Below are 25,615 nucleotides of genomic sequence, written 5' to 3'. Positions count from 1 at the left end.
TATTATTTTTCTTTTGGATTAGAAATACATTTATGTACACAGCACACACATACAAATAATATAATGTTATTATCCCTGTACAAGCACCCCTGGCGATAGAACCAGCCCCTGCTGGCCCTCAGCCGGCCGTGTTTACTGAACCTGACCCTGATGTGGTGAGTATAACGGGTTGAGCCATCCCCGTCTATAGTTGGCGAAAGTACATACTTACCTACAGTTGGGGTCGAGTGGATTGGAACACATCACATGCCTTCAGACACACTCCATTTGTCAAGGGTATAGGTTTACCTTGCCCTTGGGTTCAATTTAATTTGAAGAAACCAGTTACTGATGAAAATGTGTAATGAAACAATAAGTAGTACACTGCTCAAAATTGCCAAAAGAATCAGTAGTATTTACCTATCTTTGTATTTGATCGGAATATCGTCGTACTCTACATACAGATTTAGTACGTATTCAAGTAGGTATTCAAGTTTTTTACAGCTTCATCATAAGAAAGAATACTCGTCTAGGCGAGTAATGATATGAGCTATGTAACTCAATTTCGTGAGGACGGTTGAGAAGCTGGTTTAACACTTCAGTACGTATTCAAGTAGGTATTCAAGTTTTTTACAGCTTCATCATAAGAAAGAATACTCGTCTAGGCGAGTAATGATATGAGCTATGTTACTCAATTTCGTGAGGACGGTTGAGAAGCTGGTTTAACAGTTTAAGTTTAAAGTTTAAAAACCCTAACAACGGTAAGGTAAAACAAAGTTTCAGGATGCAAAATAAAATTAAAATAAACAATATGACTGATGAACCTTCAACCAAATTTGTACCCTTTATACTGCCAACATAGGACTGAAAAGTCCCAAAGTAAAAATAAACAATTCACAATTGTGCTCCCAATATGTATCCTTTATACTGCCAGAGTAGGACTGAATAAGGTAAAACAAAGTTTCAGGATGCAAAATAAAATTAAAATAAACAATATGACTGATGAACCTTCAACCAAATTTGTACCCTTTATATTGCCAACATAGGACTGAAAAGTCCCTTAAAAAGTAAAAATAAACAATTCACAATTGTGCTCCCAATATGTATCCTTTATACTGCCAGAGAAGGACTGAAAAGTCCCTTTAAAAGTAAAAATAAACATTTCATAAATGTTTAGGACAACAACGTGTAGAGTATTCAATTAGGTAGGTTAGAATTAGAATGGTAATGCTTCGGTCTATGTGAAACCAGTTGAAAGACATGGCCTTTTTGATGGCGGAGGCATGAGGGATTTTTCGAACATAACGTTAGCAATGAAATCCAGAAGAGCTTCCTTGGTTACAGGATGTTGTATTGATTCCCACACAGCTGAAACAGACAGTGTTAGAAAACATCTTTAGTGCCAAAATTTTGAGGTAGATCTTTGGACTTTTTAGTTCTATCCTGGTAGAGTTAGCAAAATAAGCGATTTTTCGAACATAACGTTAGCAATGAAATCCAGAAGAGCTTCCTTGGTTACAGGATGTTGTATTGATTCCCACACAGCTGAAACAGTGTTATAAAACATCTTTAGTGCCAAAATTTTGAGGTGGATCTTTGGACTTTTTAGTTCTATCCTGGTAGAGTTACCAAAATAATACCATATATTATTAACTAGGCTGACAAAATGACATTTTAATGTTTTTTTTTTTTTTTTAAAAAAAACCCAAAATTTTTTAAATGGGGTGAAAAAAAGAATTTTTTTTTTTTTTTTTTTTTTTTTTTTTTTTTTTTTTGTCCAAAGTAAAAATATCGCGGTATTAACGTCACTGTACACTGAGTGAGTGGAAAGCCACGTGCGATTGCTCACTGCCCAGACGGTCACCCATTCGGATACCCACCAAGCACAACGTTGCCTAGCTTTAGTGATTATTCAGCTACTGGTGCATTCAACGTGCTATCGCAGAAAAACTCGAGATGGGTTTCACCAACCTTCTAATTAGCCCCTAACAGCCTGTTAAGCCTATACAAGTCAAATGGACCTTACTTAACAGGATTGCTTTAACAGGCCTTCTAGAAGCTGAAAAAATATTGGTCGCTAATTAATTGTTCCACTCACCCATAGCGGTTTCGACCGCATTAGGGAACGACTTGTCAGTCCTCTCTCTCATGAACACCCACTGGTTGTTTTCCCACTTGCACTCGACTATTTTACCGTCCAAGTCTTTGGTGGCCTTGGTGATTTTCATTTCCGCAAACTGCTGCTGCGACCGATTGCTACCCGCGTACAATTTGCCTACTTTGGTCGGTAAAATGCTGAAAGAATAGAATCGAGTACAGCTAAATTAGAATCACGCACAATACTTAGATAATCGCACCAGTGGAAAAAAGTCAAACTGCTAACCTGGATAAGTTTGAGGGTAACCCGTTGCCTTATAAGTGCTAGGTTGCGAGTTCAATCCCCGCCTGGGGCCAAAATTTATCCTACATCTTTGGTAATGATTATAAAGGGTTTTACTCACCCCAGTCCTGAGCGTGTTTCTATTTTCATTAGGAAGTCTATGGAGTTCATCGTATGTGGTTTCCATTTCAGCGTGTCCACTGCTTTGCCCATCACATACGGCTGAAATCAGGGGGGAGAAATGGGTAAGCGAGCTATACCTACTCGTAATACTATCGAGGCTCGAGCAAAATACGGTATATTTCATTCCACAACCCATTTAGATATAATCTCGCTCTTGATTTCTTTTCGTACCGTTAGAGCTCGATATTCTATTGACCACAAACCCCAATACCAAGTAAACAAAGTTATACCACAAAAGAGGTACCTACTCGATTGAATTGTTAGCATAACGGGACAACTTGTTTTAAGACGACAGCTGAATTTTTTTTTCCGAACGACAAGTGGGAACGGGCCTTAAAACAAAGTAACAAAGGTGTTTTCTATTCCACATTACCTCATCCACGGGTTGGAAGATCAGACCATCGGGTTCATGACATAGCGTAAACTTATCACTGAGCAAATAGCCGGCCTTATCCACACTCCAGAAATCTTTGACTCGTACACTGAATGGTTCGGCTAATTTGTTGATACGACTGTTCTCCATGGCTCGATGACGGGGTTCGATTATTTCCACCTAGGAAAGAAATTGCCAGCTTGGTTAGCTTGAAAGGTAGCGCGGCTGTCTCGTAAGCGCTAGGTCGCGGGTTCGAAAAAAAAAGAAAGAAAAAAGATGAGTGTTTCACAGTAGTTTTTATTTTCGTAGCAATGAAACAACTGCTAGATTAATCCTGTCTCGTAAGCGCTAGGTCGCGGGTTCGAAAAAAAAAGAAAGAAAAAAGATGAGTGTTTCACAGTAGTTTTTATTTTCGTAGCAATACTGCTAGATTAATGGCATGTGGTCTGTGTTGTAGCATGCCAACCCCACCCCGGGTTATGTTTATTCTGAACAGAGAAGGTTCGTTCTCGGAACGGCTGGCTTTCTCCTATCCTGTCCTCCTTATCTCTTTGATTTTTATATCCGATAGGATGACCTAGCCCTCACCCTTAAACTCATCTGGCTAGAGGGGACGTTAAACGGAGAGTAGACTAGTGTTTAGCTGTGTGACTATAGCCAACCCCACCCCGGGTTATGTTTATTCTGAACAGAGAAGGTTCGTTCTCGGAACGGCTGGCTTTCTCCTATCCTGTCCTCCTTATCACTTCGATTTTTGTATCTGATAGGGTGACCTAGCCCTCACCCTTAAACAACTCGTCTGGCTAGAGGGGACGTTAAACGGAGAGTAGACTAGTGTTTAGCTGTGGGACTATTAAGAGGGAGGAGAACAGTTAAACCTAACCAGCATAAGTCCTCACGGTAGTTAATTGTGGTTAAGGACGACCCATTTTTTTTATATATATAAATACAATAATATCAGTAAGGGAGTGCCTACCTAGATATAGTTTGGGTTCTTTGGTTTTGGCTTTTTTGGCTCTATTCCTTTTATATATTTTTTTTTTTTTTTGCTAGGGTCCTTTGGTAAAATCGGCATAGATTCTCATCAGCTCATTGCTCACCTTGATAATTTGTATCCTAGTGGTAAACTTCTGCCTTGTCACATCGTTGTTGTCGAAGCGGATAATATCGTACACTAGATAGCGCGGTATATTCTGACCCTGTACCCTATCGATCACCATTTCTCCATCGAGCAGGGTGTTGGTTAGCCGCTTGTTTGGATCTTTGCGATGGGGAAACGTGAGTCCTGAGATCTTGTACATGCTGAAGTCTCGGTCCGTGAAATAGATCTCGTCCGCGTTCTTGATGTACATCATATACCTGTGGGAAATGATAGTGCTTATTTATACCGTTCTTTATATTTTATACCGTTCGAATTGTTTCTTCAAACTAGTAGGTACTATTATTGTGGATGTGGTCAAAGTCTCAGACAATGTAGAGTTGTAGGGGATAAAATGCTATGCCTTGGTGGGGACTGAACCCACGCCACGCCTGCCCTCCAGATTACCAGCGAAAGTTATAAATTTAAACATTGACAGCATTTATTCAGTCAATACAAACACTATTGATTAATAATAAAATTATTACCTTGTTCCATCAGCTTTCCATGAGACCATGTACTTCTTCTCAGCCCTCGGTCCGTGAAATAGATCTCGTCCGCGTTCTTGATGTACATCATATACCTGTGGGAAATGATAGTGCTTATTTATACCGTTCTTTACATTTTATACCGTTCGAATTGTTTCTTCAAGCTAGTAGGTACTATTATTGTGGATGTGGTCAAAGTCTCAGACAATGTAGAGTTGTAGGGGATAAAATACTATGCCCTGGTGGGGATTGAACCCACACCACGACCTCCTGATTACCAGTTCTTAATGTACATCATATACCTGTGGGAAATAATAGTGCTCTTTTATACCGTTCGAATCGTTCCTTCAAATGAAATTGATCCCAAGGACAAGGTAAACCGAGACCCTTGACAAATGGAGTGTGCCTAAAGGCATGTAATGTGTTATAAACCACTCTACTTACCCCTAAAGAGTTCCTTTACCCGAATAGTAAAGCTACTACTATTATTGTAACCGCGGTCAGTCTCAGACAATGTAGAGGATAAAATACTATGCCTTGGTGGGGACTGAACCCACGCCACGCCTGCCCTCCAGATTACCAGCGAAAGTTATAAATTTAAATATTGACAGCATTTATTCAGTCAATACAAGCACTATTGATTAATAATAAAATTATTACCTTGTTCCATCAGCTTTCCATGAGACCATGTACTTCTTCTCAGCGAGATAGCCAATATTGTTCCTATCCATTGAGACTGGCTGAGAGCCAGGGAATCCAACCCTAAAGAAGAAAAAGAAAGAATATAAAAAAAAACTTTATATCTAATCCACTGGTAACCCTGTAGATCTGAATTCCAGTTGGCACAGATATCACTTATTTCTAACTAGTTGTTTCAAGCTTTCTTTACAATAGAAGAAATGATACATATTTTACAGGCAATCCATGTGGGGGTGAGAATTTCCTCTTTCCCCCTCTTTTTTTTGTCATCTACTTAAAGTATCTACCAATTGATCTTACTTATTCTAAACTTTTTGGACAAACAAAGTTGATCTACAAATATTTCTCTTACATAGGTACAATGATGTCTCACCTTTCATAATTACAAAGGTCTTTGATCTCGTTCTGGAATTTCCCCCCCCCCCCTTTTTTTTTTTTTTTTTTTTTTTGTCATCTACTTAAATTATATAGTATATACCTATTTACCTATTGATCTTACTTATTCTAAACTCTTTGGACAAACAAAGTTGATCTACAAATATTTCTCTTACATACAATGATGTCTCACCTTTCATAATTACAAAGGTCTTTGATCTCGTTCTGCAGTTGCACAATTTTGTCCTCATCATACAATGCTTTGACTCCGGATACACCAGGCATAAATGTGGGATTCTTGGCTATTCTACTTTTGTTGTTCCTATTCCGACTATTACTATGACTACTGTTATTACTATGGTGGGATTTACTACTACTGCTGGCCTCACTGTCATCATAACTGCTGGAAAAAAATAATAAAAATACATTAATCAACTTTTTTCAAGAGGTTTGACAACGGGAACTGTAACAGCTAAGTTCTTATCATCCCGAAATCGAAGAGAGAAGGAAGACAGGATAGGAGAAAGCCAGCTGTTCCAAGAATGAACATTATCCCATCAGGATAAAATCCACCCTGGGCGGGAATCGAACCCACAGCCTAGCACTTACAAGGCAGACGCACTACCAACTAAGCTAACTAGGCTGGCTATTTAATCAACTTTACACAAGGTGCATTTTCCTACAAACTAATCTTACAAATGGCCTTCCTCTGACTTGTACTCTTACCCAACATAACCACAGCTTTAGGTTGAATTTGACCTGTTCAATTTCAATTTATAATAAACCTTTATTTTTATTATTTTGTTCACAATACAATGCTATTAGGTAAATTTTAACTGTTAGGAGTTATGATTTCCAGGTATAGATTATTAGGTTGTTTACCTGTTTGAAGTTTCAGGTAGATCATCTTCATTGCACCAATCAGGTAACGGAGGTGCTGGTAAGTTACAAGGCACATCATCATATCGCCTGAATAGTTCATTCAAGTAGTCTTGTTTGTAAATTCCAGGTGGTCGAGCCATGGAAAATGCAAAGATAGCAGCACTCACATCAAAGTTCATTTCTTCTACAAGGTAAGAGATTAACAGGAATCCAGTTCTGTTGAATCCATGAGTGCAATGAACCCCTGTAAGAACAAGAGAAAAAAATTAATTAATTTATCTCAAAGGTATGCAATAAGTGCTTACTTAATGCAGAAAAGGGCTGCCCATGTAAGACACTAAAATTGAATTCAGACTAAGTAAGCAAATTAGTGTTCAGGTTTTAGAACTTGGGCTCCATACCTAAAAAGTTCAAGCCCTACAGTCAATACAAAAAACTTAAATAGGTACCTACTTACTACTTTCTCTTTTCTCCCCCATTTATGGAAGTAATACATTTTCTAATAAATTCTAAATAAAATCAAGTCTTTAACTTACCAATTTTTTCAAGGGGAGATTTGGAAATGAATTTGCTACAAAGATTGATAAAAACTCTAGTCTGTTTTTCATTTGGTGCTTCTTTGTGTCCTTCACATTGAATTTTAATGTACGCAATGTCATTTTCTTCCACTTCAGATTTATCGTAAAATCTTGATGTCTTTGTCAAATCTATCCAAAGTCCAATCTTGAGCCTAGTCTGTTTTTCATTTGGTGCTTCTTTGTGTCCTTCACATTGAATTTTAATGTACGCAATGTCATTTTCTTCCACTTCAGATTTATTGTAAAATCTTGATGTCTTTGTCAAATCTATCCAAAGTCCAATCTTGAGCTACTACTACTGCTGGCCTCACTGTCATCATAACTGCTGGAAAAAAATAATAAAAATACATTAATCAACTTTTTTCAAGAGGTTTGACAGAGGGAACTGTAACAGCTAAGTTCTTATCGTCCCAAAATCGAAGAGAGAAGGAAGACAGGATAGGAGAAAGCCAGCTGTTCCAAGAATGAACATTATCCCATCAGGATAAAATCCACCCCGGGTGGGAATCGAACCCGCAGCCTAGCACTTACAAGGCAGACGCACTACCAACTAAGCTAACTAGGCTGGCTATTTAATCAACTTTACACAAGATATTTATGTGACCAAAGGTGCATTTTCCTACAAACTAATGTAAATGGCCAGTAAAATGTTTTATTTATTTAAGAGCCTTTATTTTTAGCCCATGTTATATTATTTTTAGCCCATGTTATATGGAAAAATGGCCTAATGGTCAAAGATCCCGACATTTGCAACATACATACATATTATTTTTAAACTGTTATCATTAACATACCCTTATCCTATTGTGTTTCAGATTTCTGCAAGTTATTGGCCAAGCAGGAGGGTGAAGAATCAGCAGAGGAGAAGAGTTCGGATTCGGAATCTAGTCATGCCAGTGAGGGAGAGCCTGTGTTTCATCATCCCTTCGAGATTAAGCAAAGACCCGACCATATTGTAATGAATATTAAGGTATGTACCAATGTACCTACACATCATATTATAACTCTCTCTTATATCCTTGAATCCCTAGGAGGGACATAAAGCCGCAACAAAGGATCTATGTATTCTAAGTAGTGCTTTACTTGGAATTTTAGACTGTCAGCTTAGAACAAGGTGTATCATTATGCTAACAGTTTAGGTGTCCATTGTTAGTTATGTTCAAATGTTCGATGCACCTCATGTATCAGATACCTATTATGCTCTCAAAATATTGTACTGGTTGATTATATTTAGGTAGGCATCATCACAATAAATAACTGCAAGCCCTAACAATAGCCTTGATTATTTACGGAGCAGCTGTAAAAGGATTTTTACCACGTAGATACCTTGTTTTAACTGCTTGTCATGTTATTCTTCTTTGCCAGCCTAGTAATTTGGAAGGTAGGCGGGGGCGACTTTTATCCTAAACAGATAGGGTTCGTTCTCGGAACGGCTGGCTTTCTCCTATCCTGTCTTTCTTCTCTCTTCGATTTCGGGACGATAAGACCTCCGTTGTTATACATAGTTTCAAACATGAAAAAAACTTTCAATAACATCTCGTTTGTGTTTCAGAACGCGATGGCTCTTAAAACGCGCACGTTCCAAGAGAAAACCACAGAGCAGTCAAAAACGCTGAGTCTACAATTCCCAGTGTCCAGCGGTACTCAACATAGGAGAACGGAATCCGAATGGGTACCCGTGACCACGAGTGTGCCCAGCATCATGCCTGCCCCCACTCCAACCACTACTACTGCCCAACCTTCTACTCCAGGTAACCGTCTCCTCTACTCCATTTTAAAATATGTAAAAAGAAAAAAAAAAAGGATAAATGCTTGTCACAAATGTCGTTCCCCGCTTAATATACTACGCTAAATTTCGTGACTTGACTTGGACTCGAACTCAACTGATGTGGACTCATCGGATAGTGATGATGACTCTTCCATATCTTTATCTTTGTCCAGTAGTAGTGATGAAAAATCTAAAAGTAAATCTAGTAAGAAATCAAAGAAGTCCAAAAAGAAAAAGAAGAAAAAGACTTCATCTAAAAAGAAGAAAAGAAAACATTCATCTGATTCAAGTAGTGATAGTGGAGATGAAAAGGTTAAGAAATCAAAGAAGAAAAAGAAAAAACACAGTAAAGACAAACACAAGGACAAAGATGATAAAGAAGCCTTACACAAAAAACTAAAATTAAATGATAAAATGTCTAGCTTGGATGACATTTTCACAAATAAACGAAAATCAAGTATTGATGACACTGGAGTAGCAAATAAGAAAGCCAAGCTTGATAAATCTAGTGAGAAAAACAAAAATACCTTTGACTTGGGTGTCAATGAAGCTATACTTGGTGCCATTGAGAAAGAGATGTCTGAAAATGCATCACAAACAATCAGTGAAATTTTAGATGACTTGCTAGGAAGTGACAAGAGTAGAATCAATGAGAAGAAACTTCTAGAAGATTCCCTATTAAATGTAAAAATTAAGAAAGAAAAGGAAGATGACTTCACTAAAGCAATCAATATTAAAAAAGAAAAAATGGGTACCCGTGACCACGAGTGTGCCCAGCATCATGCCTGCCCCCACTCCAACCACTACTACTGCCCAACCTTCTACTCCAGGTAACTGTCTCCTCTACTCCATTTTAAAATATGTAAAAAGAAAAAAAAGGAATTTTAATTGTGTTAAGCATAAATGCTTGTCACAAATGTCGTTCCCCGCTTAATATACTACGCTAAATTTTGTGACTTGACTTGGACTCGAATCACCAACCTTCAGATTCAAAGTCCACTGTGCTAAGAACTGCATCAAGTTGGTTTTGGCTGCATGAGGTTGGTTTTGAAAATAAGTACTTATTCCATGAAATGTTTTAAAAATTTAAAATACATCAGACCCTGGTTAGACTGCGGGGGGTAAAGGAATCGAACCACCAACCTTCAGATTCAAAGTCCACTGTGCTAAGAACTGCATCAAGTTGGTTTTGGCTGCATGAGGTTGGTTTTGAAAATACGTACTTATTCCATGAAATGTTAAAAAAAAAAGTTAAAATACATCAGACCCTGGTTAGACTGCGGGGGTAAAGGATCTTTTCAGTCCTAGTCGGGCAGGATAACCAAGTTATTCTATTCTATTTCTAGGTTCAAATATTAGAGCCCCACCAGCACCAATGGAGCTTAACTTCAGTGCCGTGGCGTTACCGGGAGCGCCCCCTCTGAGCACCCAGCTGCCCCTGGCCCCTGCCCCAGCGGCGGCCCCTGTACAAGCACCCCTGGCGATAGAACCAGCCCCTGCTGGCCCTCAGCCGGCCGTGTTTACTGAACCTGACCCTGATGTGGTGAGTGTAACGGGTTGAGCCATCCCCGCCTATAGTTGGCGAAAGTACATACTTACCTACAGTTGGGGTCGAGTGGATTGGAACACATGACATGCCTTCAGACACACTCCATTTGTCAAGGGTATATAGGTTTACCTTGTCCTTGGGATCAGTTTAATTTGAAGAAACCAGTTACTGATGTAAATGTGTAATGAAACAATAAGTAGTACACTGCTCAAAATTGGCAAAACAATCAGTAATATTTATTTTTGTATTTGATCGGAAAATCGTCGTGCTCTACATACAGATTTTCAAGTGCAAAGTCAAAGTATTGGTGTATTATAATGAACCATTTGGAAGGTAGCCCACCCGCCTTGTAGTCGCGGGTTCCATTCTCACGCTGGAGCGATCTTTATCTTGAACAGATAAGATCTCCCTTCGATTTCAGGACGTTACGTCCACATGCATTTGTTATAGTTCGCTCTATTAATTTCAAGTAACTTTCTATCGCTTGCTCCTCTTCTTCATTGTACCTATTTGTCGTATGGAATTTGATTTCCAGATGAACATGGATATAGGCGCAGTCGTATCTCAAAGATTGAAAGCGATGAGACGGCTAGCGGAAAACCCTCATGACTCCGAGGCTCAAATACAAATGTACCATGCCCAGAAGAAGGTGAGTGATATGACCAGATGGATCGAAGGTGATATAGTTGATATGCACATTCAATATCCATGACTCCGAGGCTCAAATACAAATGTACCATGCCCAGAAGAAGGTGAGTGATATGACCAGATGGATCGAAGGTGATATAGTTGATATACACATTTAATATCCACTGCTTTTAGGGAAGTAATCCATGAAACGATTCTCGTACCTCTAACTCAGATAAAATAAATTCATAATTACCTATTAAGCCCGAAAACTGGCTTTAATTGGTACGACGTTTTTTCAGTGTGTGTAGTGAGAAGTCTTTCTTGGAATAGGTGTAAGTACCATGAAGGTAAATTTAAAACGGAATAAGAAGCATGGTGAAAACTTGTTGATCCCCCCTTAAGGTGTGTCCACACATAGTCCGACCGGCCGTAGCGTCGATCAATAACTCCAGACTCAATCCTCTTTCATTTTCCTCTCCCCCAGATGAAAGCATGGGCAGAATCCAAACAAATGCCTGGCCAGTTCACAGGATCCACAGAAGTTCGTATCCTGACACCTCAGGAGTTGGCAGCAGGATCTCAAGCTTGGGCCAGAAAAGTAAGAATTTCCCCCCGATTCATCCCCTGTCTAATATGGGCTCTCTTTTTCTTTATTTTCGTTGCTTAACTTCAATGTTCCTTGGAAACATTATATCAAGTGTGATTAAACGATCACAAATATGTTCAGTGGTACAAGTGGCGCAGTCTTGGTCTATTTCTACCTTATTTTATTATTATCATTATGTTAAGGCGGTCCCTTCCTGATCCCTTATGTGCCGCGTCCATTTTAGTTTAGGACTATTGCACTACCTTTACAGTTTACACATGGTTAATTCTTTTTCTTCTTCTTTCTTTCTTACGGAGCTATATCATTCTTTTTTAACCATAGTTTTAGTTTATTTTTAAAAGTCTTTAATTCATTGATTTCTTTGTATTCATTGGGAACTTTTTCATATAGTTTAATTCCTAAGAATTCCAATGCTTTCTGTCCCTTCTTTGTTTTGCACTTTGGCCGGTCAAGGTTTTTTCTTCGGAGGGTATAATTATGTTTAAATTTTAGAAGAGTATTCCTTTTCTTGTGTATATGAGAACAAAGATTTTTTTGGAATAGTTTTTCTATATTAAGGACTTCTAATTCCTGATATAGGGTGACAGTCGAGAAGGTTCTTTCTTTTTTATAAATTATTTTCAACAGTAAATTTTGTGTTGTTTTCAGTTTTTTTTTGTAAAGAAGGATCCGCTCGACCGTACCCACATATGCCGTATTCTATGGCCGATTGAATTAGTGCATAATAAATTTCTTTAAGCAAAGGCAATGTCAAAAATTTCCTCAATGCTAAGAAAGTATAAATATACCTACGTAACCTATTTCTTAATATTTCTGTCTTTATTTTCGTTGCTTAACTTCAATGTTCCTTGGAAACATTATATCAAGTGTGATTAAACGATCACAAATATGTTCAGTGGTACAAGTGGCGCAGTCTTGGTCTATTTCTACCTTATTTTATTATTATCATTATGTTAAGGCGGTCCCTTCCTGATCCCTTATGTGCCGCGTCCATTTTAGTTTAGGACTATTGCACTACCTTTACAGTTTACACATGGTTAATGGCTCTCTCCCATTTCAAACACTCCTGATCCTCTTGCGAAGCTCAGGAGTGGTTTGATTGGGTAAATGTAAATGTAAATGTAAATGTTTTATTTGCAATATATTACAAAGATTACAAAGGAAATATTCGAGTGTATGGTTACTATCTCTTCTCCTGGGTGTCCCAGGGTACTGAGTCTTAGTAATGAAAGCGCAGAGCAGTCAAAGATGATAAGTAAGGCTGATTCTTCCTCCTCTCCACATCTTCTGCACCTGGTAGTACCTTATTTTATATGACTATTGTTCTTTGGGGATTTTCCTAAACCGACTCGAGTTTCCCGTCTTCCTATCTCCAAAACTCGAACATTCGTTTTTCTCGCAGAGCAGTCAAAGATGATAAGTAAGGCTGATTCTTCCTCCTCTCCACATCTTCTGCACCTGGTAGTACCTTATTTTATATGACTATGGTTCTTGGGGGATTTTCCTAAACCGACTCCAGTTTCCCGTCTTCCTATCTCCAAAACTCAAACATTCGTTTTTCTTTTTCCCTCAGGAACAATTTGTGGAGGCAGCCCCGGTGAGCGGTGGTATGGGCATGCATCTCCTGCAAAAGATGGGTTGGCAGCCAGGGGAAGGACTGGGCAAAAACAAGGAGGGGACCGTTCAGCCCCTCTCCCTTGACATTAAGTTTGACCGCAGGGGCTTGGTGTCCAAAGAGGAACTACCGCCTCAGCGCAAGAACCCATATGTGTACCGGAGGAATCCCAACGCACCACCACAACCACCACCTCAAAGTGGGGGAGCGCCACCGCCCCCGAGAAAAGCGCCTCAGATGTCTCTAGAGGGTGAGTACTCAATATTCGTATAGAAGATGAGTAAATACGTGGAAAGCCAGCTTAGTTTGCTTGGTTGGTAGCACGTTTGCCTTCTAAGCGCTAGGCCGCGGGTTTAATTCCCGCCCGGGGCGGATTTTATTCTGAAGGGAAAATGTTCGTTCTCGGAATGGCTGGCTTTATCCTATCCTGTCTTCCTTTTCTCTTCGATTTCGGGACGATAAGACCTTAGCAGTTACAATTCCTTCTATTGAACCTCTTGGAAAAAAAAAATCATTAGAATTTCTTAAACCCTGCCTTCTTCATCACTTCTATGTTATGTGCTTGTTTTTTGGTTCCCAGGTAAACATCCTGTGTCACTACTACACGAGTATTGCATGCGGAGGAAACTAGGTGTTCCGCGTTATGAACAGGTCTCAGAAAGTGGCCCTCCTCACAGGAAAAACTTTGTTTTCAAGGTAAGAAGTTGCTGCCTTTGTTTTCCTCTCTTCTGAATCATAATATTGATATGTGATATGATTGAGGATCATACTTGATCATATAAGCGTATTACTACATCCTAAAATCACCTTCTTCTGTTGATCAATTTCTAAACTTACTCTTCGCGCAGAAAAAACGTTCATTTTCACAGTTTTTGCTGCCCGAGGAGTGAGAAGATCAGTGTCAAAGCCTTTTGTGTATTGGTAAATATATTCCCTCCCCCTTAGTACAAATGTCTCTATTTTCGACATTTTTTACAGCATGTTCAGCAGTAAATATATGAAAAGATACTAACTATGCTAGTGTTGTGCTACAATAATTATTTAGCCGTGTAGCACAACACTAGGGTAGATGTTAGGATATACTATGCTAGTGTTGTGCTACAATAATTATTTAGCCGTGTAGCACAACACTAGGGTAGATGTTAGGATATACTATGCTAGTGTTGTGCTACAATAATTATTTAGCTGTGTAGCACAACACTAGGGTAGATGTTAGGATATACTATGCTAGTGTTGTGCTACAATAATTATTTAGCTGTGTAGCACAACACTAGGGTAAAGTGTAATCACTAAACAATTAGATACATATTTTTTAAAGCTCTTGAAGGTAAGCTTGGGTAAATAATTTTCAGTGCTCTTCGCCCCACCTCTAGTCCCAGAAAATTTGATAGCTGGACTCTATCCCATTTGTTCTTTGGGATATTATCTGCATTGGCTAGGTCAGTTGAAGACATTGTAACATGTACATCTTAAACAAATCATTTTGGTTCTTTAAACATTTTTGTTTCAAATAACAATGTTTAAACAATCAAGTTTGCTTGCTGTCATTTGATTTGCCTGAACCTGAAAAACTAGATGTATAATTTTTTCCCACCAAAATTGAATTTTTTGTTTGAAACTATGATGGAAAGAAAATCTAAATTTCAAACAAAAAAGTCATCAACGAAAGTGACGGAAATTATACATTTGGTTATTTAGCCGGTTTTGTACATGAGACAATGTTTTTGCTTTGTTTTTTTCCAGGAAATCTTGCCCCTCATTCTTGCAACACGTCAACCTGCAAAAGCCGCTCTCATAGCATCACGACAAATTGAACTCGAGCGAGAGGAAAATAAAATGGTGGCATCGGAACAATGTACATGAGACAATGTCTTTGCTTTGTTTTTTTCCAGGAAATCTTGCCCCTCATTCTTGCAACACGTCAACCTGCAAAAGCCGCTCTAATAGCATCACGACAAATTGAACTCGAGCGAGAGGAAAATAAAATGGCGGCATCGGAACATGATGGCGATTGTCATGATGAGGAGACTCAAGATTATAATGATAGAGATGATCCTAATAATAGCACTGAAAATTATTTACCCTCTCATGACAATTCTGATGATATATTTAAACGTTTCAGTCGCGAACCTCGAGAAAATGATACGTATCATTTTTACAATCCTAACAATTATAATAAAAATAAGGAGCAAATTGAATCTTCAAATGAAGAAAATTACAATAGAAACATGGAGCCTACTGAATCTTCAAATATCTCCAACACATCCTTACAACCAAATGAATCTAGAAGTCTAACAAATTTATCTTCATGTAGCAAACCATTATCATATAAAGACCATTTGTTACCTAATAATACACATCCTCCATTAGAATTGGCTAGTGAAAATAATAAAGACTTACCAACCAATCATTCCAAAGATAACACATCGCCTAGCTACTCAGGTGAAAGGAAAGTGGTATCTAATGAAAATACAGTAACTAGTGTACCTAAAAAACACGGACATGTTTTATCTAATACCAGAATATTACCAAATAATATTATAAATAACGCCAATAACATAATCTCAGGTACATTTAATTTCCCGACTGATCTAGCTGCGACTATTAAACAAAGTTTAATAAACGCTTCAGTTCAAACAATATTTGAAAGTGTTAATTCTCCAGCTATGACGACACTACTTCGATCTCTAATGTTGTCCAATACTCGCCTTAGTGTTGATGAGATGAATGCTATCAATGTGATCTGTGAAACTCGCAATGCTTTGGCTAAATCAGCAGCAAATTTTCTACACCCGTCAAACGATGTAAACAACCCAGCTAAACAATACGAATATGTACAAAGAAATCCAGGTGGACGTCCCGATGTCATAAGTGTCCCATTAGGTTTAAATGAAAGTAATAGTCAAAACGTGTCAGCAAAATGTGACAAGGCGAATGACCTTGGGCAAAAGGCAAACATAGGAAATAAAGCATCCAACACGACCAACAAACCGACTAATGTGAAACCTAGTGCACAAAAAGAGACAAATAAAGAACCAAAGTGTCCTGATGAACAATCAAACAACTGTGATAATAATTCTCAAGATATGGAGCCACGACCAACAAACCAACTAATGTGAAACCTAGTGCACAAAAAGAGACAAATAAAGAACCAAAGTGTCCTGATGAACAATCAAACAACAGTGATAATAATTCTCAAGATATGGAGTATACTGATCCCGCTCATACACGAGACTTAGCTCATGGATTACGACGTAACCCTCCTCGACAATCAAGAGATCCTAGAGTGTGCTCATCATTTAGACCAACTGAACCATTTCGTCCACGGATAATTCAACCTAAAAAAACCAAGTCAGGAGAAATGAAAATAAGGAGTGTGGAGTTGAATAAGAAGCCACAAGTACAAAAGAGAGTTCCGATACGCTTTGACAAAAACAGTGATACAGAGGTTCCTTTGTCCTTGCATGGATTACGACGTAACCCTCCTCGACAATCAAGAGATCCTAGAGTGTGCTCATCATTTAGACCAACTGAACCATTTCGTCCACGGAAAATTCAACCTAAAAAAACCAAGTCAGGAGAAATGAAAATAAGAAGTGTGGAGTTGAATAAGAAGCCACAAGTACAAAAGAGAGTTCCGATACGATTTGACAAAAACAGTGATACTGAGATTCCTTTGTCCTTAAATGAAAATCCAAGCACTTCGTACCATAATACGGAAGTCTTTAGTCCGAGTTCCATAGAATCTGGGGAAATAGAATCGGGAGAACTTACTGATGACGATGACCAGCCTCCTTCATTTGATCCTGCCTCGTCTCACAAGAAAGACCCATCAAAACTACCTAACTCTCAAAATAATGGACCACGATGACCAGCCTCCTTCATTTGATCCTGCCTCGTCTCACAAGAATGACCCATCAAAACTACCTAACTCTCAAAATAATGGACCAATAGGCCGTTCATCCATAAATAAAGTAGTAGACTTGCCTAGATCAAGGGGCAAACATGGAGGCCATACAAATTTCAGAAAAACTACAGATCATGAATCGAGAAAAAATATACCATCGAATTCCAGAAAAACTAACTTTAAAAATGAGCAGCAAAATTCAAAGTCCAGAGACCGTAAAGCTTATGATGGAAATCCCAGTAATAGTAATGCTGCTCAAAATGAGTATAAACCTCCCGATGTAGAGGTTTGGATTCAAAAGAATTTCCCCATGTTATCTTCTAATAAACATAAACTGCCTAATGTACATTCTAAAAAAGATTCAAATTTAAAACCGAAAGAAAATTCTAAAGGTAATTCAACAGGATCTAAATCACAATCTAAAAAGGATCTAAATTTAAAACCTGAGGACACTTCATCTATAGAACGTTGGATCCAAAAGAAGTACCCCACGGTACTTTCAGAATATTCATCAGAATCAGACAGGAATGATTCGGTGACTTCTAATAAACATGATCCGCCTAATGTGCGATCTAAAAAAGATTCAAATTTAAAAGGGAAAGAAAATTCATCTGTAGATCTCTGGATCCAAAAGAATTACCCTATGGTTCTCTCAGAATATTCATCTGAATTAGACAGGAATGATTCGGTGCCTTCTAATAAACATGATCTTCCTAATACACAATCTAAAAAGGATTCAAATGTCAAAACGAAAGAGAATTCTACTACCAGTAATTCAACTGCATCTAGTTCACAGACTAACAAAGGTTCCAATCTAAAAGCAACTTCTCCTATTGAAAATAAAAACAAACTTACTCACGGTCAGAAACTACCAATCAATTCAGAACCTGACGAAGAGTCCCATTTAAAACCTAAATCTACCTTCTCCTCTCCTAGCAAAAACAATGATCCCAAATCACAAGAAACAAATTCAAAATCTAATTGTTCCTTTCCTAACAAAAAGAGTGAGCCCAACTCACAAGAACCAAATTTAACATCTAAATCTTCCTCTCATGACGAAAATTCTTCCTTTCCTAACAAAAACAATGAGCCTAGCTCACAAGAAACAAATTCAAAATCTAAATCTTCCTTTCCTAACAAAAACAATGAATCCAACTCACAAGAGTTAATTCTAAAATCTAATGAAAGTGTTATATTAAAAACTGAAGATACATCTAAAGAAAGACAAGCACCAACATCTGACAACTCAGCTGACAAAGAACATGGATCTAATTTTGAAGCAAAAGATTTGGATACAAAATTAGAATCAACATATGATGATACATGTGATGGGTACATCCCAGCACCTTTAGTTGAATATGACGATGATATGGATAGTGCGTCTGCTACTGAATCTGTCATGGAAGTGGATGATGCATCTGATAACAAACTTTCAACCAAGTCTGAAGATGATCCTGCTGTAAACCAACTCACTAATCATAGCGGAGAGGCTGTGAACCAACTCGCGAATGATGTTGCAGAGCCTCTCAACCAACTTGCTAATACGCCTACCGTAAATTCAGAACAGTGTGAGAAACGAAACGAAGAGTTAGTCATCGATACTGCAACACATGACATTCCGAAGCTTAAAGAAGACTTAAAAGACAAAGAGACTGGTGCAGAGTGTGAAGAAAATCTTATAGTACAGTCTGCAGAAGAGAATACTTTGGATAGTGCTACAGAAGCATCTGTCGTTAAAGAAATAGTAGATCTTCCAGCCTCATCCCCAGCGCTAGCAAAGAAATCAAATATTTTCACTCGGCTTGATCCCCTAATATCAGATGCGACAGCGAATGTTACCAACACAGAGCAACCGGAAGGAACCAGTTCAAACTCCATCGATGTATCGAATCCAGTGGACAAGGTTGCTGAGAAAGCATCCAGTCCGACTGATTTGAACTATCACTCCGAAGGAGAAATCAGTCTCTCCGATGAAGACTCTATCTATTCAACATCGCATTTGATCGGGGACAGCGCTGAGTTGGAGGAAATGCCACCCCTCGTAGACCTTAGCGGGGAGAATTTCCACATCCCTTACTCGTCTGTAAATGAGATGTACCCTATCCATCATGCGGCGAGGTATCCATATAACGAATCTTACCATGAACAACGGAGTGTGCGACCTCCCAGATCTTACTCCCGATCACCAAATGGAGATATGAGGCAGTACTCTCTATCTCCTCCTAGACATGATCTACGTCGTTCCCCCAATAGACATGAAGTCTTACGTCACAGTCGTTCCCCTGGCAGACATGAAGTAGTACGTCATAGTCGTTCACCTACCAGACATGAAGTATTACGTCATAGTCGTTCGCCCATTAGACATGAAATGTTACGTCACAGTCATTCACCTGGCAGACATGAAGTATTACGTCACAGTCGTTCACCAGCGAGACATGAAGTGTTACGTCATAGTCATTCGCCTAACAGACATGAAGTATTAAGGTATTCCCCTGATAGACATGAAGCACTGCGTCGCTCTTCTGACAGATATGAAGCATTACGTCACAGTCATTCACCTGGCAGACATGAAGTATTACGTCACAGTCGTTCACCAGCGAGACATGAAGTGTTACGTCATAGTCATTCGCCTAACAGACATGAAGTATTAAGGTATTCCCCTGATAGACATGAAGCACTGCGTCGCTCTTCTGACAGATGTGAAGCATTACGTCACAGTCACTCACCGGGCAGACATGAAGTCTTACGTCACAGTCACTCACCTACCAGATATGAAGCACTACGCCATTCTCCCGATAGATATGAAGAACTTCGTCATCGTAACTCCCCAGTCAGGCATATGAGGAGCTACTCCCGGTCCCCTGAACCTCTCGCCAGAAGATACTCTCGTTCCCCCGAACCTCTGGCCAGAAGCTACTCGCGTTCCCCAAACTCTAGAATTCAATACAGACGTACACCCTCCCCGGAACACTTCATGGATGACCGCCTGTCCCTATCTCCCGACAGGAGCTTCCTAGACACAAGACCTCATTCTCCATCACTACCAGAGCGTATCGTACGCCGCTCCCCAACGCCTGAGGAAGTCGACCTGAGAACCTATCTGCAATCCTTACAAGCACCTCAGGTTCCGGCGCAGGACGAACTGGAACCCATTCTGTGTGAAGTGTACAATGAACCTCCCCCTCGTGAGGACCCGGATGAGGAATATGTTGCGGCGTTGAAGCAAGCGCAGCACTTTGCCCCGGTGTCTACCTTGAAGGTGTCGGTCAGTTTCGAACCAGAAGATATGTATGAAGGGAGGGATGACAGACGTTCACCGAGACACTATAGGATGGATGAGAGAGAGTATAGACATTCAGAATATCGAAATGAATATAGATCGCCAGAACATCATGTGGATCATCGACACGACGAGCATTCGAACAACTATCATCGATCAAATGAACATCGCACACACCGGGAACATTCTGACGGCAGACAGCGTCGTTACCCCGCTAGAAGAGAGCCAGACGGTCACCGGGAGTCCCCTTCCTACCACGGTCAAGAAGTGCCTTACCGCGAACGGGATAGACCGATGGGGAGAGAAACCTATGCCCGCGGGAGAGATCCTCACTCGCGGGACAGAGGAAGAGGCGGTTATTCTAGTTCTCATACCGAAGGGTCTGATCGCCGGTCTAATCGTTATAGACAAGATAGATCCGATCATGAAATAGACAAATCTGGAGGCGATGAAGATCGAGAATTATTTGACCCCATGCATGCGAGGAATGATGACAATACCGCTGAACTATTCCAAGGACCGTCCGGTGTGCGGTCTGACCAATATAGTTTTCACAACTCTAGAGAGAAGGGTAGCTCTGCACCGCCAAGAAGAGGTGGGCAACTGAACAGACCTAGGGTGTCCCATGTATTCCGTACTTCCAGAGAAAAGCAGGGTAGTTGATTGAAAACTGTAAAGGGTTTTCTGTGTCCTTCATATTTTTAGAATTTAAAATCAAACTGTCCTAGACAGTTCGATTGCTTGGAATTCTAGTTCATATGAATATTCAGTAAGATGTACTGTGTACGTCGGCATTCAAAACACCACAGAAACATTTGGTAGCCAAGTTTTGTTTCTTTTGTGTTATTTGTTATAAATGCTAGAACTACCTCTACACTCGTTATGTGAATTAAGATACTGAGAAATATACTCAGAAAGGAAAATAGCTCATCAGTCCTTACCCCCAAAAAATAAACAATCAACAAATGTACAATTTTCCCATCTTTCTATGCTGCCTCTTGATTCCTTTTTAAGTCTTTCCTAGTTTCCTCCCTTATCTTGGCAAGAAACGAATCAAAGTGAGTCTTATAATACAGGGTGCCTACATTGTCCCCTGTTCTTGGAGTAGGCAAATTTAAACTGGCTAGGATTGCTCAGAAGCGTCGGTTCATTTCCAAATGGATTGGGAACTGGGAGCTCTTACGCCACATACGAATTTATACCGTGATCTGTGAATGACCATTGTCAGGCTAAACCCACAACTCTAACCCCGTTAGACCTCTGGGAGAACCCAATACAAGCTGTCACCTTCCTTGATCTCATTGCCATCCTGGAACCTGTCGGGAATGTTGACTGATCTGCTGTCACTTATACAACAACACTGTGACTGTGAAACAATGTGAGTCAAACTTGGAGCTAGTTTGAGTCAAACTCATCGAGATTTCAGATGACATTTCAGCATCTCACGTAATGGAAATGGTCCGATTCGTCGATACTGCCTTTGAGACTACTGGATCGGTGTCAAACAAACAGCCTGATGCGTACTGCCTGTATCCCAAAATTTGTCGCAGAAAACAATTGAAATTAAATTATAACAAGACTTGACGGGGCCACAGCAGCATTTCACATTGTTGTGAAGCCATTACCAATAATCATGACGAACTCTGTCTATCATAATATCCAATTATTCAGACAATAAGTTCTCCAGAATTCAGAAATTAAAGAAAACATCAAGAAATTAAATAGAAAAAATATTACGGAATTTGCCCAACTAAAATGTCACCTATTCTACCTACCATCTACAATAGCTTCCTTCGCAGGAACTCTCTTCATTATATTCTATCTGCTTGAATATCTACTAAAAACATAGAGCCATAATTACCTATCTACCAGATGTCCTAGTCATCTACCCCATAGATCGTCTATTGTACCCGACCTTAGATTTTTTAGGTTTGTATATTTTCAACTTTTTTGACGGTGTGTCCACACATAGTCAGCCGACCGTTGACTATGTGTGGACACACCTTTAGAGCTCCTATGTACTACATACTGTACATAGGTATTTGACGGTGTGTCCACACATAGTCAGCCGACCGTTGACTATGTGTGGACACACCTTTAGAGCTCCTATGTACTACATACTGTACATACTACTTTTTTTTTAACTTGATGAGAACTGAGTATCTCTCACTTGGAATACTTAGTATCTTTTAGATAGAAACAATGACTCACTCTATTTTGTAGCAATGAAAGGTATAGTGGACGGACTATTGTATTCGCTTCGGTGTCGTCTGTCGGTCGGTCTGTCGGTCGGTCTGTCGGTCTCTCTAAGCGAGAAAGTTTTAGATAACACTTCAGTCGATCATTTAAGACCGGTTTTAGCGTTACCTATGTTAAGCTACGCCGAGGAAGGCCAATAAATGGATGGGTGACTTGCACACTATATTGGGAATAAAGGGAGAACGAGCTCTAGTCTTGATTTTAAATCATTACATGAAAGTAAAATTAAAAAATCAAATCAAGAATAATAATAAACTGAATATTAAACAAATTAGGTAGGTACATATGTAGGTATTCTTTAACCACGATCGAATAAACTACGGGCTAAAAAATTCCCGGAGGGACGGGCCCAGCTTGTTTTTAACTTGATGAGAACTGAGTATCTCTCACTTGGAATACTTAAATACTTTAGAATATAGTAGCATCTTTTAGATAGAAACAATGACTCACTCTATTTTGTAGCAATGAAAAAATGCCGTCGATTGACGAGGTGAATCTTTATTGTCGAAGCAGTGTACGGTTTCAGTTGACGTCGATCGGCGGGGTCGACTATGTTTGGACACACCTTTTCACCTTTAGTCTCTTGTGGTGTGTGTGGTAGTACATGTGTAACTTACTAAATTTCTTTGTGTCGTTTCCTTCAGGTCATTGTGAGTGGGACTCAATATCAGCCTGTTGTGTCCAGTCCTAATAAGAAGCAAGCTAAAGCTGAGGCCGCCACAGCTGCACTCCAAACTTACGGATTAATCACCTAGAAGGACGTACCTTGGAACTTAAAAGTCCTGTCTTCCTTCTCTCTTCGATTTCGGGACGATAAGACCATAGCAGTTAAAGTTCCCTCTGTCAAACCTCTTAAAAAAAAAAAAAAGCTAAGTTCCATTTGACCATACATTACCTTACTATTAATGAACTTTTCAAGTGTTAACCAAGAGTGTTTTTGGGTCAATTTGGGCCTCATAGTCCCTTGAGATACTAATTGTTTTTGCCAATTCAGTTTCAGGATTCTGTGTATGGATCTACATCTACTGAACCATGAGTGCCAAAACAAAACACATTGAAACCTTTCAATTAAATGACAGAGTTTTTGCTAAAATGAAAAGATACCCCATCTGGCCAGCCAAAATCATAGAGATTCTTGACAATGAAAAGTACAAAGTTTTTCGATACTGCAACACATGACATTCCGAAGCTTAAAGAAGACTTAAAAGACAAAGAGACTGGTGCAGAGTGTGAAGAAAATCTTATAGTAAAGTCTGCAGAAGAGAATACTTTGGATAGTGCTACAGAAGCTTCTGTCGTTAAAGAAATAGTTGATCTTCCAGCCTCATCCCCAGCGCTAGCAAAGAAATCAAATATTTTCACTCGGCTTGATCCCCTACTATCAGATGCGACAGCGAATGTTACCAACACACAGCAACCGGAAGGAACTACTTAAAAGTTACCCAATGGAAGAGTGATGTGCGAAGAAGTTTTAGCTCTTTACTGAAATCCTTTTGATGGTTTTTACTTTCCTTATCCTATAGGAAGGAAGGTAATGTAATGGGGTCAAATTTTCGATGGTCAGTTTTTAGTGCTAAAACACGTTTTGAGGTCCCTAGAGCCTAAATACAAAGTTTCAGCCATTGGTCCGTGTGTCTGTCTGTCCTTCTGTCTGTCTGTAAACAAAATATCTCGAGAACGGTAAGAGCTAGAGACTTGAAATTTGGCATGCAGCTGTCAAATGTGACAAGGATGCGACATAAAACTTTTGGTTAAGATAGGTGCTGCGGTTGGCGGTATTTTGACCGAATCAAAGTGAGTCTTTTAATGCAGGGCGCCTACATTATCCCCTGTTCTCGGAATAGGCAAATTTAAACTGGCTAGGATTGCTCAGAAGCGTCGGTTGATTTCCAAATGGATTGGGAGCTGGGAGCTCTTACGCCACATACGAATATATACCGTGATCTGTGAATGACCATTGTCCGGCCAAACCCACAACTCTAACCCCGATAGACCTCTGGGAGACCAATGCAAGCTGTCACCTTCCTTGATCTCGTTGCCATCCTGGAACCTGTTGGGGATGTTGACTGATCTGCTGTCACTTATACAACAACACTGTGACTGTGAAACAATGTGAGTCAAACTTGGAGCTAGTGTGAGTCAATGGCATAAGCATAAGAAAAATGTAAAAACGCAGAACTTTGAACAGTGAAATATTATTTAAAACCACCTATCCTTTTGGGTTTTATCAAGTAGGTACATTGTTTCTAATATTCTATTGGATTTAGGGTTTAAGTAACTACTTTCGTGTGTTCATTCAAATTAATAAAAAACGAAGGTCCAGATTTTGCTGAAAATCAACTAGTAGGTTTGTATCCCAGCTTTTAATTTGACTGGGGGTTTCAAAGGATCATTACAAAGTAGACTTTGACTTGAAATTGGTTAGTAGTCTTTCATAACAATTCCCAAGGTTGGTCCGTCACTGTGGGTTTGTATTTATACACCATTAAGATTACGAGAATGCACCATACTTTGACTGGGGGTTTCAAAGGATCATTACAAAGTAGACTTTGACTTGAAATTGGTTAGTAGTCTTTCATAACAATTCCCAAGGTTGGTCTGTCACTGTGGGTTTGTATTTATACACCATTAAGATTACGAGAATGCACCATACTAAAGCTAAGTTCAGCCAGCCTAGTTAGCTTAGTTGGTAGTGCGTCTGCCTTGTAAGCGCTAGGCCGCGGGTTCGATTCCCGCCCGGGGCGGATTTTATCCTGATGGGATAATGTTCGTTCTCGGAAACGGCTGGCTTTCTCCTATCCTGTCTTCCTTCTCTCCTCGATTTCGGGACGATAAGACCATAGCAGTTAAAGTTCCCTCTGTCAAACCTCTTAAAAAAAAAAAAAAAAAAAAAAAAAAAAAAAAAAAAAAAAAAAAACAAAAAAA

General features: G+C 39.4%; 2 protein-coding genes and 2 long non-coding RNA genes across 4 annotated transcripts in view; 3 read left to right on the top strand and 1 right to left on the bottom strand.

Annotated features, from left to right (window-relative positions):
* The window catches only part of LOC103506509 (protein SON), a 31,673-nt gene extending 7,435 nt beyond the window's left edge, over positions 1–24,238 (top strand). Inside the window, exons 14-24 of the mRNA XM_026821550.1 lie at positions 6,625–6,688; positions 7,310–7,316; positions 7,891–8,045; positions 8,628–8,826; positions 10,190–10,386; positions 10,928–11,041; positions 11,507–11,620; positions 13,203–13,494; positions 13,825–13,940; positions 23,335–23,469; positions 24,128–24,238. Of these exons, the coding sequence (XP_026677351.1) occupies positions 6,625–6,688; positions 7,310–7,316; positions 7,891–8,045; positions 8,628–8,826; positions 10,190–10,386; positions 10,928–11,041; positions 11,507–11,620; positions 13,203–13,494; positions 13,825–13,940; positions 23,335–23,445 (1,369 nt within the window). The 3' untranslated portion in view covers positions 23,446–23,469; positions 24,128–24,238. The remainder of the gene's footprint in view (positions 1–6,624; positions 6,689–7,309; positions 7,317–7,890; positions 8,046–8,627; positions 8,827–10,189; positions 10,387–10,927; positions 11,042–11,506; positions 11,621–13,202; positions 13,495–13,824; positions 13,941–23,334; positions 23,470–24,127) is intronic.
* Positions 586–1,251, top strand: LOC113466282. The gene is made up of 2 exons (XR_003390724.1): positions 586–745; positions 930–1,251. It is a non-coding gene; the product is annotated as an uncharacterized LOC113466282 (long non-coding RNA).
* LOC113466283 lies at positions 4,609–5,646 on the bottom strand. Its single transcript, XR_003390725.1, has 3 exons — positions 5,614–5,646; positions 5,202–5,303; positions 4,609–4,636 (listed from the first exon to the last, which is right to left on the bottom strand). It is a non-coding gene; the product is annotated as an uncharacterized LOC113466283 (long non-coding RNA).
* The window catches only part of LOC103506507 (PC4 and SFRS1-interacting protein-like), a 15,209-nt gene continuing 13,280 nt past the window's right edge, over positions 23,687–25,615 (top strand). Inside the window, exon 1 of the mRNA XM_008470896.2 lies at positions 23,687–23,799. Coding sequence (XP_008469118.2) covers positions 23,723–23,799 — 77 coding nt within the window. The 5' untranslated portion in view covers positions 23,687–23,722. The remainder of the gene's footprint in view (positions 23,800–25,615) is intronic.

This window comes from Diaphorina citri, unplaced genomic scaffold (assembly GCF_000475195.1).
Source record: "Diaphorina citri unplaced genomic scaffold, Diaci psyllid genome assembly version 1.1 scaffold240, whole genome shotgun sequence".
Lineage (NCBI taxonomy): Eukaryota > Metazoa > Arthropoda > Insecta > Hemiptera > Psyllidae > Diaphorina > Diaphorina citri.
This window is presented reverse-complemented; position numbering and strand designations above follow the sequence as displayed.